Source organism: Pterocles gutturalis, unplaced genomic scaffold, assembly GCF_000699245.1.
Source record: "Pterocles gutturalis isolate BGI_N339 unplaced genomic scaffold, ASM69924v1 scaffold30248, whole genome shotgun sequence".
NCBI classification, from domain to species: domain Eukaryota; kingdom Metazoa; phylum Chordata; class Aves; order Pterocliformes; family Pteroclidae; genus Pterocles; species Pterocles gutturalis.
This window is the reverse complement of record NW_010126607.1, coordinates 1284-13865: the sequence shown is the minus strand read 5'-3', so window position 1 is coordinate 13865 and position 12582 is coordinate 1284. Positions and strand designations below refer to the sequence as shown.

The 12582-nt window shown below is 36.8% G+C and overlaps 1 protein-coding gene across 1 annotated transcript in view; it reads right to left on the bottom strand.

The window, feature by feature from the left end:
- The window catches only part of WDR27 (WD repeat domain 27), a gene marked incomplete at both ends in the record, with an annotated part of 19457 nt that extends 7542 nt beyond the window's left edge, over positions 1-11915 (bottom strand). Inside the window, 10 exon segments of the mRNA XM_010079042.1 lie at positions 1184-1317; positions 2294-2366; positions 2788-2893; positions 6026-6151; positions 7084-7198; positions 8070-8140; positions 9151-9202; positions 11203-11240; positions 11243-11315; positions 11791-11915. Of these exon segments, the coding sequence (XP_010077344.1) occupies positions 1184-1317; positions 2294-2366; positions 2788-2893; positions 6026-6151; positions 7084-7198; positions 8070-8140; positions 9151-9202; positions 11203-11240; positions 11243-11315; positions 11791-11915 (913 nt within the window).
- Between the last annotated feature and the right edge of the window lie 667 nt (positions 11916-12582).

The window sequence follows — 12582 nt, the reverse complement described above, 5'->3', positions numbered from 1 at the left end:
AATCCTGGGGTCAGTTTTGGGCCCCTCACCACAAGAAGGACATTGAGGGGCTGGAGCAGGTCCAGAGAAGGGCAACGGAGCTGGGGAAGGGTCTGGAGCACAGGGCTGATGAGGAGCGGCTGAGGAAACTGGGGCTGAAGAAATGGAGACTGAGAGAAGACCTTACTGCTCTCTAAAACTACCTGAAAGGAGGTTGTAGTGAGGGGGGTGTTGGTCTCTTCTCCCAAGTAACGAGCAATAGGACAAGAGGAAACGGCCTCAAGTTGCACCAGGGGAGGTTTAGATTGGATATTAGGAAAAATTTCTTCACGGAAAGGGTTGTCAAGCACTGGAACAGGCTGCCCAGGGGAAGTGGCAGAGTCACCATCCCTGGAGGTATTTAAAAGATGTGTAGACATGGCACTTAGGGACATGGTTTTGTGGTGGACTTGGCAGTGTTGGGTTAACGGTTAGACTTGATGATCTTGAAGGTCCTTTACAACCTAAATGATTCTATGATTCTGCGATTCTTACAATCTGGATGAAGGAGCAGAGTGTACCCTCAGCACGTTTGCTGATGACACAAAACTGAGAGGAGTGTCTGATACACCAGAAGGTTGTGCTGCCATCCAGAGAGACATCCACAGGCTGGGGAAAGGGACTGACAGCAACCTCATGAAGTTCAACAAGGGGAAGTGCAAAGTCCTGCACCTGGGGAGGAACAATCCTATGCACCAGTACATGGCTGTAAAGAAGACAGAGCCAGGCTCTGTGCCCACTGCCCAGTGAAAGAACAAGAGGCAATGGGCAAAAACTGAGATATAGGAGGTTCTGTCTGAACACACACTTTTTTACTGTGAGGGTGACTGAGCACTGGCACAGGCTGCACAGAGAGCTTGTGGAGTCTCCCTCCCTGGAGATATTCCAAAGCCGTTTAGACATGGTGCTGGCAACTGGCTCTAGGTGGCCCTGCATGAGCAGAGCTGTTGGACAAATTGACTTGCAGAGATGCCTTACAATCTCAATCATTCTGCAATTCTCTGATTTCTGCTACTCAATACAACTAAAGCATAACAGGAAAACATGTCAAATAAAACCATGTCAACAAATAGCACTGTACAAACCCATCTGATGCACTTCAGTGTCAGGAAAATAAATGCATAATCCAACTCAGAGGAAAAAAACATTTAAAGTTATTCTGTACCTGGCAACAACCAATAGACTGCTGCTGTTTCCACAGTGGAGAAAATTACTCTTCTGAGTTCTCACCAATGCAGCAAGGTTAACTTCCAACAGAGAAATCATATCTTCAAATATTGAGGTAATCAAGCATAAAACCTGCAGCAATTATACCGTAAATAACAATCCATAATTTATAATTTAATAATTTAATAATACATAAATGTATAAACTCCAACACTGCAGCATTTGTAAAGGAAAATTAAATAACTTTGTGTCACTTATGAAAATTAGTCAAAAATATCCATGGGTTTAGTCTTGCAGAGCCTTAAACAGTAAAAAGTTGTTAATGCTGTCCTTCAAAAATATACTTATGTTGTTTGAGTATGTGTCTTAACAGACTTGCATACCTTTCAGTCACAGAAATTCCAATACTTTCTACGTTAGAGATATTTCTGCAGTAAGAGTCATAAGAAAAGAAGCACACATCGAAGAAAGATTGGTTGCAGAGACATGTTGAGAACATGCTAAGAACTGGATTCAAAACAAAATCCTTCCTTAAAACAAAGCACTGCTATGTTAAACATGTAGAAAGACCTAGATTCAGCTCAGTTCCGTAGGAAAACTCTAACATCAAAAATGGAGTATAAAAACAAGAAAACCTTTCATTTCCTTAAAAGGCCTTTGAGTGACTTTCCACAGAAACTTTCTCACAACTCAAATAGTTTTCACAGATTTCTTTGAAGGATTCAGAGCAGTTCATCCTAACATTTGTTTAAGAAACAAGGTATAACAATGCTTCTATCTTTTTTTTCCCTGAAAAGATTGCCTCTGCTCTCCCAATGGTCATTCTTGATATTCAAGGTACACACTGAACTTTGTAAAAAACAATTCACTTTTTCCTTATTAATCACTTTGGACAGCACACAAACTGTGAGAGCTTTAAAGCTACCCAGCTATTTAAATGGTAGATTCCATAAAGAAGAATCAACCCTCTCCAGAGAAACTACTGTGTAATTCGCATCAAGCAAAACAAATGCATACTTTAATCTGTAAAGAAACTGCATCATTAATATTTATTGAAAATAACTGAATGTGTAAACATTCATTAAACCAATGTTTACTCTACACTCACCTTTCCATTAACTGCCTTCTCTGTTAATGCACATGATCCGGCAAACCAGATGCTCAGGTCACTATAATCTTTACCAAAAAGAACATAGTGCTATAAAATTGTATTTGGATTTCAAAAGAAAAAAACTATCACTAAGGCAGGACAAGAAAAATTACTCATACTAGTTTGACACCACCATAATCTACTGTCTTCAGTGTATATCCTTCTAGCTTACCCCCACATTATAAAGTAGGAGTAGAATAACATTCCTTGTCTTTCACACTCATTCATTGCTAGCACTACAGAAATCTAGTGCCAACACATCTTCTGAGTCAAGTCAGCAATGCCAGAAAAACATACAAAAATGAGTTAGAAAAAAACCATCTTTTAAAAAACACTTAGTTTCTACTGTATTCTGCAATTTCACAAACTAATTCTTATACTATTTATATTAGGCAACAAAGGAAAGAAATAACATTATGGTGTAGTCAGATATTTTATAACCATACCTTTGTAAGATAAAAAAACCTTCTAATTCAAAGTTTGACAGATTAATTATTAACAAACCAGTAGAGCTTCCTATCCAAAAATAGCTAGTATTCAGGGCAGAAGATCTATTTTAAAAAGGAGAAAATATTATCTGAGTGTGATAAAGAAGCTTTTCTTATTACCATACAAGACATAGCAATTGGGGTTTTTTATTACTTGTTACCCAGTCCCAGTACAACAACAAAAATAAACCACACCAAAAAAAAGATTTTAAATTTACAGCAACTTTTTTTTTTTTTATTCTGTAGCTCAAAGTAAAAAGTTTCAATCAAATGGTGAAGTTTTGAAAACTATGAACACAACACAATCCTTGATTTTATGTAAGTGCTCGTGGCAAGTCTAAAAGAGCATAGGAAAGACTTTTCTTTCAAAATTACTGTAGTTTGCAACAGTTGGGAGATGCTGTAAAAGCACAGTATACACAAACAGTAAATTCAAACAGGCAAATCCACTCATATTCTTAGTTTTACTACCTGTAACACCCACAAAAAGCACAAACTAAGGGGAAAAAAACCCAGGCAAGCCTGGAAGGTCAGGCTCAGTCTGTGCTTGGTGGCAGTAGTATCGCAGTTAGGTAATGAAATCCAGCCTCTGCAAACACCACGGAGTAGACCAACTGGTTACAGCTTCAGTCAACACCCTTGCAGAAGAAAAATGTTATAAAGTATAAAATTATCATAACAAAATAATGGTTGTCATTCTCAAAAACTGAAAATATTTTGATGCCAGAGTTAATAGAAATTGACACTAACATTTTAATAAATTTTCCAAGTAAGAGTGAGCAGACTTAGCAGTTTAATTTGTCAAGTCAGACTACAAGAGTTGAAGTAAGGGTATGGAAAAATATAAATCTGAAACTTGGTATGAAAAGGGTCACCACAGTGGCTTAATAGGTTTTTTTATTAAAAAATGAACTAACAAACAAACAAGCAGTCAAATGCTTTTAAACCAGACAGGAAAAGAAATTTTCAGTTCTGGTTTGTGATACTTTTATATGCTCTTTACAGTTTTATTTGTGGTTTGCACTACTTTAATGCACAGCAGTAACAGACTGAATTTGTGAATTCTTTGAATTATTTATAAAGAAGTGGCACTATCAAGTTATTAGGAACAATGATATCAAGTGATTTATATATGAAGATGATCTCATGCCCACTTTGTAACAATTAAATGCCATCCATTATGATTAAATTATGTCAAAACATAAAAAAGCTTAGGCAACTATGAGACCCATAATTTTTTGCAGATCAGTGTTGCAGAAATATTTCATTGTTACATTTCATTGCAAGCAAAAAATTGGTAAATTAGGGATTTCTCAGTTGTTCAGACAAATCTAAACCATCTGTTAAAACCAGCACATGGCAATTTAAAAAACAGGAAAATACTTGTAAATAAAAAACTTTAAAACCAAAAGATAATGGAATTGGATTAATAGTCAGAATTTAACGGTCATGGTTGTTTATAAGCAGAACAAAACCTCCAACTGTGATCCAACAGCTGAAAGGGTAGATAGCACTTATATATTGGAAAGCGATGTTGTGTCAATTAAAAAATTTATTTCAATTAACCTATTACTGTGGACCCATTTCAGGCAACCATGTCCAAAAAGGGCATTGAAAAAGAAACAAGATTGAATTTTAGAAAAAGTTTAAAAGCAAATGTTAAAAATGTTATAGAAAACATGCCTTAAACAAGGTGCAAACTACTTTATCCAGAAGTGTAGAGATAACTTGCTCATGAGCTATAGCAAGGAGGGAACTTGAGAGCCACTGGCTCTAGACGATCAGAATAAAAATCATACCAAGAGCCAATAACGTAAAAAGAGGGTAGTTCAGATTAGAAATAAAAGGGAACGAGTCAGTTGCTGGAACAACTTAACTAGAGACATGGTGGATTCTTCATCACTGGAAAACTAGACATCTTTAAAGATGTGCTGTAGTTCTAATCACCTATAGTTATGATGAAGACAAAGTTTTGCTGATTTGAGAGTTGGATACAAGCAATAAGACTGACTGTAAAAAATCATCTTCTGGCCTTAGAGTTGTGACATTCCACTGAAGTATGTCTGAGATGTGCATCTTAAAAATCCCCATTTCCTACCTCTCAATGGTAGTCCTTCTGAAAATGTAGGCAGCATGAAAATACCTGTTAACTGCTCAACTTGACATAAAGACAAACAAAATGATCCATGACTGATGGATACTTTTCTTCTCTGTTTATCAAAAATTGTTTATCTATCTAACCAGAGGATTAATCAGTTATATCTGCACAACCCACCACAGGGCAAAGGGTGGAACAAGTGTTTCCTAAAACACGACGAGGCTGATAAATTTATCCAAATGACAATTACAAATAACAAGAAAAACAGGTTGTTCTATGAAACAGTTCTTGTGGCAGTAACCTGAACAGATCCTCAGGTGCCTGATAATATGGTTAAACTTCTCTTCAGGAAAGAAATGCAATATAAGGATTAATTTAGGTATCTCTCTTCTACCTGGCCAACCAATTCCATGGGAAGGATTAAAAACACCATGCTTTGAAATGTCTGTCTTTCTGACAGAAGTTTAGCTAAGACAGGTTACACAGTTTAAAAATTATTTAAATTTGGAAGGCAAACTGACATAGGCACACAGTGACTGCATCAGACTTATTTCCTTAGAGGAAAGCAAACTAAAAATAAATTTGGCTTTTTAATTCTAATTGGTTTCTTAGCTATGCTTTCTAGCTCATCTTACCTAATCAATGGGTATCAATAGGATATCAAATGGATATTCCCAATGCCTTTTTTATAAAATTATTTTTCAGACTAGAAACCGCTTTTAACTTTGTATCAGTTTGCGTATATTACCTGCCTAAGAGTAGGCCACCAAAACTTGCAGATCACTAAATACATTCTTTGATTTTCCTACTGCACTTTTTAAAAACTATTAAGGTGGAATTAAAACAATGCAAGAACCAATATGAACTCCTAGGAACAGATTCCAGACAAATACTTGGTGGTACCAGGTTGCACAGGGAAGCTGTGGATGCCCCACCCCTGGAGGGGTTCAAGGCCAGGCTGGATGAGGCTTTGGGCAACCTGGGCTAGTGGGAGGTGTCCCTGCCCATGGCAGGGGGTGGAACTCGATGATCTCTAAGGTCCCTTCCAACCCAAACCGTTCTGTGATTCTATGATTCTATGATTTTGAAGGACTTATGTGTTTTCTTCATTATGGAAACATCCTAAAAAGTCACAGTGTTCAATTAAGAGGATAGGCAATGATGTTTCCACTGATCCTTCTGATCTCATGTTGTTTGCTTTGCAAAGCTTGGAAGTATTTTGTGCTTCACCTAAGAAAGACAATCAATAACACTAGCTATCAAAAAACAATTACATTAGGGAAACAGATACGATTTAAGAGAGAATTAGAAGCAGGAAAGTACCTTGAGCTAAGACCACACTCAAGAAGTTTCTATTTCAAAAGATGGTTCTCCTAAGAGCCAGCCCTCTTGAAACATCTTTCCTCATTATTATGGTATTTTTAGTACCATCTTCTTTCAAATACATAGAGATAAAATCCAAGGAACCTACTTCAGTGATGAAAAGGAGTTGGTGGAATTTAGGTGTGTTCATCTCGAAAAGTGACTCTGAAAGCTGTGTTCCAACAACCCTTAAATACGCTGGGTACCCTTCCACTTAGCCTGAAAATTCCTTTGACACTAAAGTTACAACATAATCCAAAAAAAAGATGGAATGCCACCTCGGTTTCGTCTTCCCAAGGAGTCTCCAAAGCCACTATGTGTGGGCAGCTCACACCTAGGAACTCCTAGCAGTGAATTCAGCATTAGGCACAGACACTACATCACAGGGAAAGGAGGGAAAGGAGGGAAAGGAAGAAAAGGAGGGAAAGGAGATTCCTAGAAGCTTCAAAAGTAACAGAGAAATGGTACTCCACTTAGACAATAGATGATTTTTAGGCACTGATTCTGTTCTCAAGCTTTGGGCAATGACTTCAATAAAAAAAAATACTTAGTAGTTCACATCATGCAATGTTTTATAAGCAGATACATTGGCCAAGATTATATTACAGACATACATGAATAATTCTTCACAGATATGCCTTGCCCAGCTTCATATCAGCTTCAGTAAGAATTCCATGCTACAGTGTTAGACTCATAACTCTATCACTTATAATAAACTCCCATGGTATAAAAAACACACTCTCAGTAGCCAATAACAACTAGAATATATCATAAACAGCATTCTAGAAGAGCTGTGCTACCTATTTCTTTGCCAGATTTCCACAATTTACTGCAGAATTTCTCTTGCTCTTTCTTTAAGTTGATATGTGCCACGCAACGGTAATTATGATCACTGATTAAACTGAAGATCCAAAGCTGCAAGAAAAAGAAAAAGCAATTGCAATAACCTTTTGGTACTAAACATAAAGCTTACATGAGTACAAACTAAAGGTTCAATATTTAAAACTGTTGATGTAACTAATGAATTTTTATACCTGGAATCTCACCTTGGAGCAGCAATTTAATTATACGCATTTCTAAGATTATCAAAGGATAATTTCAATATTAGCAAAAGCAGCCATTATCAATTTGAACTGCACATCTAAGTCCCATGAGTTTGTGTCTTGGAAAAAAAAATCCTCATAGACTATTTGCCACAGTTAAAAATAACAAGTAACCTGCATGTAATTGCTCACTGAGTCATGTACATGAACTTCGTTTCTACCTTTCTCTTTTTAGGCACCACTATAATCAAACCTTTAATTTTTCTTCGCAATTCACTGAATGATAACACTGAAGGAAAACAGCTGTAAATATACTCTTAACTTTAAATTAAAGAGGAGGTGAAATGCACATTCACATTTACGACATTTTGATTAGAATTCCAACATGTTGAAATCATATATTGTCATGTGCTTCACTATTTGGCCAAAATAGGAGAACCCAATTTTTCATGTTTTTTCTTTTAAAACAGACACATTTAGAGCCTCTCAGTGTACTCCTCTTATGTAATCACTGATTGTGCTCTTAAAAACTTTCCTGGTTTTCAGGGAAAAGTTTCCACTTTGCAATACAGGTCTTATATACCACATATGGTTTATGAGCAAACCAATGAATTACACTTACTAAAATAACTGTTGTAACAGTTCAAAACGTGTGCAGATTGTGAAGATTTTTTATAGACAGATACATTAACAATAGTTGGCCTTTTTTGACACAGAGACTAAGTTTAACGGGTACATCTTACCTGTCCGTCAGCACATCCAGTGATAAGCTGTTTCGTTTCTTCATCACTTAGCAGACTGAGCAAAGGAAATGCTGCTTAAAAAAAAGACAAAATTATTTCCAGACTAGACACAAATCAGATATTGAATTAAAAAGCACGATTCAAAATTGAATCTTCCTATTCATAAAGACAAGTGAAAAAAAGCATGGCCTGCCTTTCACCCAAGTTGCTGTGTGACAGTTTTCAGAGCCCCTGTGACAGTAGTTCCCTCTTCTTGTTCCCAGCTGTTACTCTCATGGCCTTGCACCTGCAAACCCTGATATTGCAATTAAAGCAGGTCTTCAAGGGAATTGCCACAGGCGAACAGGGGGGAATCATCACATCTTCCTCTCCTTTCCTACCATGTGGTTTTAGCCTGGAGTTTACACGAGTTCAGACAATAATATATATGCACAAAGCTTAACAACCAGTCTCTGCGCAGCTTGTGCCTGCAGAGCGTGCTCCAGTCACCACCAACAGCACCACAGGCAGAGCCTGAGCAGGTCCTGTTGAAAACGATATTGTTCCTGTAGGAAAAGTGCTGTTGGAGGAAGGGTGCCTGCTTGCACTGGAGACAATGCTTGTCCTCATCCTCTTCTCTCCTTTTGCTCTCATCTTTCCACAAAAGTAGGTTTCACCTTTAAAGTCAATATATGCCATCAGCTGCAGATACTGCTAATAAATCTACATATGGTATACATAAAGTATTTCCTTCCATGTCATACACAATACTTGAAAGAAAACAAACACATAGTACTCAGACAGTGGAACTGTACCTGCAAAACAAGAGAACTCCATTTGCCTGTCTCAGTAAACGGCAACAGTTACATGCACACCCTGTACAAAAAGAGCTATTTATAAAGTACTCTATCTACCCAGAAGTACACTTTAAAGGAAAATATATTTGCTACTGGCTTTAAAGGAGAATATGTTTACTGCTAGCTAGCCTACTGGGATTATTTTCACTAGATCAGCTAAATACTTCTATAATAACTTTATATTATTGTTTAGAGAGAGATGGTATTTTTCCTATGAAAACATATATATAAAAAAGAAAACTTACCTGTTAATACTCCTGACTGATATATTAACTGGCCGGTAGAATAGTCCCACACCTTTAGAAAAAAGAAAGTGAAGATAGGCAGCTACTTAGATCTTTAAGGAACACACAAACTTCAATGGCCATCATGCAGTGAAAACTGAGAAATGCAGCCATTGAAAGAGATGCAATATGGTAAGAAAGTTTTCTGAATTTTTCTCAAAATACGTAGGGCTTTCTTTAATTGATGAGTATCCCTATTGAAAAAGGTGAAACTCACCTGGCATGGATGCATAAAGTAATTAGAAGTAGCTATTATCATCTTTGTTTAGGTCGATGTCTTAGTGACTTAAGCTAAATTAATGAAAAGACGTACCTGAACTGGTTCTAGTTTTCACACAGGGAGCTTGCATAATTTCACAATTTTCCATTGGGCTCTGGGATAAGAGGTCATTATTGACAGTAATGATACTTATTATCTATAGACCCACATATAAGCCAACTTTCATTATTCACATAACTGTTTCTAAGTGATGTATTCTGTGCTTAATAGAAATTTAAATAGAACCAAATTTTTCCTCTCATGTTGCTACCTCTCTGAGCTTTCCTCTCCACAAATACTTCCACAAGGTTTCTCATAGCTATGAAAGCTGGGATTGAAAAGGTCTCAGCCAGCCAGTCCCTGCTTTCTAAACCTGGCTGTGAGCCTTTGTGTAGCTCCCAAGCTTTTCTCTTTGTTCATGTTTCATTTCTCTCTGAACGTAAATATAATTCTTCTGAAAAGCTGTTTCTTAAGATCTTGTTTCACTAATTTATCTGAAGATATTCTCACCTGTCTCACTTCTTTTGCCAATTAAAAGGACTAGGGGAGCATGAGGTTTTGGACACTGCAAGTCCTGCAATCACAGGAGCCAGCTATCACAGACTCCAGCATGGCTGCACTCAGGGAATTACCCCTGATCTGCAGGATCAGGCAGAGAAAACAGAACTTGAAGACTTACTACATTACTTGAGATACTTGGAAAATATTTTGATTGTCATTGTAGTCCCTGCATTTATTGAGGTGAAAAAAAAGAAACAACTTATTTATTATGATTTTGCATAATTCATCAAGTCGTTAAATTCATTAAATTAACATGAAGAAGCATATAGATCTTTTCCTTCAATCATTTTTACCTTGATTTCTTAGACCAACATAAACTAAATAAGAAACAATCAATCAGAAAGTCAGAATTATTAATATTTCCTAAAATTCCAATTCAATCTGCGTTTTTTTTTTTTTTTTGTCAAAGACCAGGACAAAACTCAAAACAACATTTTCTCCAGAACAAAGAGATACACAAAAATTAACTTTAGAAAAAAACCCAAAAACTTTAAAAACAGCAAACTTTAATTTTATTTAAGCTTGTAAAACCAAATGTTGGGCTATGCTTAGAATCATGTAGAGGACAATCAGTAGTAAGCTAAACTGTATCTAATCAAGGTACCCATCCTAGTCTCTCCTGGAAGATACACCTGGGTTCACTCAGGCTCCTTGTTTCCCCTTACTAAGTTGTCTTGAATTGTCGTCACGCAGACCAGCAACAATCCATGGTGTCATCATATAAAAAGTTGTCTGGCAAAAAATCCTACCAGTATGCCAGCCATACATGCAATGCAAAATCCAGCCATTGCATGCAATAACCCAAACCAATATTCCCAAGAGGGAAAATTCCAATCAATATCAGCAGACTTAAAGTGAAATGCTTTTGTTCTGATCAGCATACTGAAACATCTCAGTTAGAGCCAAACAGATCAAAATATTTTATTTCCATTTGCCAGATGATAATAATCAACAAAGTTAACGCATCGTTGTAGAAAGTTTTGAATATACAAAACCTGCATTGTCCTCTCAAAAAAGTGATTAATTTTTACAATAATTTCCCAAGCAACTCTAAGAACCATGTCCTGATCTCTGTAAAGTCAAATATATATTTTGCTTTATCTTCAGAAAATATTTAAAGGGGAAAAAAAAAGACTACTTCACATATTCACTGAATTATACTTTTTAAAAGTGCAGCTCTACAATTTCCTTGCCTTAAAGGTTCTGTCTTCTGACACTGATACAAGCATTTTTTCTGCCATATGCAAAACTCAGCAGCAGTCACTGGAGCCCGGTGGCCATCCAATTCAGTTAGTGTAGCTTCGCTCTGTGATTAGTCAAGTTAAAATAAAAACAGATTAGATTTCAAACTAAAAATTAAAATTATTTACAAGTTTTAATAATAACTGTTGCTAAAAACTGTCAGATTTGGATTCAAGATATTAATTCAGTAAGATTTTTCTGATGGAAACTGCTGCTCTGTATATCATCCTGCTTGCAAAACCACTACACCTTACATTTCCTTCTTCAGAATGAATGATAAGAGGAGTAATTTTTCAGATGTCCTCAGAATGTTTTCTTCTTCTAAGTTATTGAGATATTGTTTCACTTCAACTTTTTTCACCTAGTCTTCTATCTGGTATATGGCGCATTATCAACCATTAGTTCATAATTACGTGATCTATGCGAGAAAAATGAATGCTTTTGCTTAATTATTCTGACATTTCTGTATCATAATTTTATCTGAAAGTGAATAAATTAAAGAAATACCAGCACCACGGCTACAAAGAATAGTATCTCACCTTTGCACTTAACACGTAGATCCAATTTCCAGCACATACTGCCACTTGTTGATCATCCAGACTGAATCTTAAATGAAGCACCATTCCCAAAAGAGTTCCTATAACAATTCCTCGAGGTGTTAACCCTAGAGTAATGTTATTGTTATTGAGACTCAATATCAAATCTGGTGCAGTGAGATTCTTAGAAACTTTGCATAGCAGTTATCTAACCACAGATCCATCCCAGTTCCTGTCAGGAAGATGTACAGAATAACCCACAGTTTAATTATACCAGGTTACCGGAAAGCAAAGCAAAGAGTTATGCACCAGCAGGATTCCTCCATCTGCCTTGTTGCCTCGACATGATCTTTGAGGTACTTATGTGTGTCCATCAGATCATACTTTCACCAAAGACTGCTGGGGATGGGATTTTTGGAGTAGGGTGATATGCCCGAGGAACCCAGTAGTGCCACATTCATTTTGGAGGCAAGAAATCCTGACTGAAGCCCAGCAAAACAGGGTTTTGAAAAGTACTTCTTCCAGGAGAATATCCCAGCCACTCAGACATCAACCAAGGAGGACTTCCTTTCTCTTGGTTTTAATCCTTCTGTGGGAAAGGGTTGAAAGAGGAAGTACACCACTAAATATTATTACAGAGTCAGATGCCATGACTAGCTTTGAGAACAAGCTCACGTTTCATCCCTCTTCACAATTCCATTCAGGTCATCTCACTGGTTCAAGCAGGCTGGTTTCTGCAGAACCCTATTTTATGATGCTATCGATGTGAGGAGGTTTTGGACATCTCATTACATT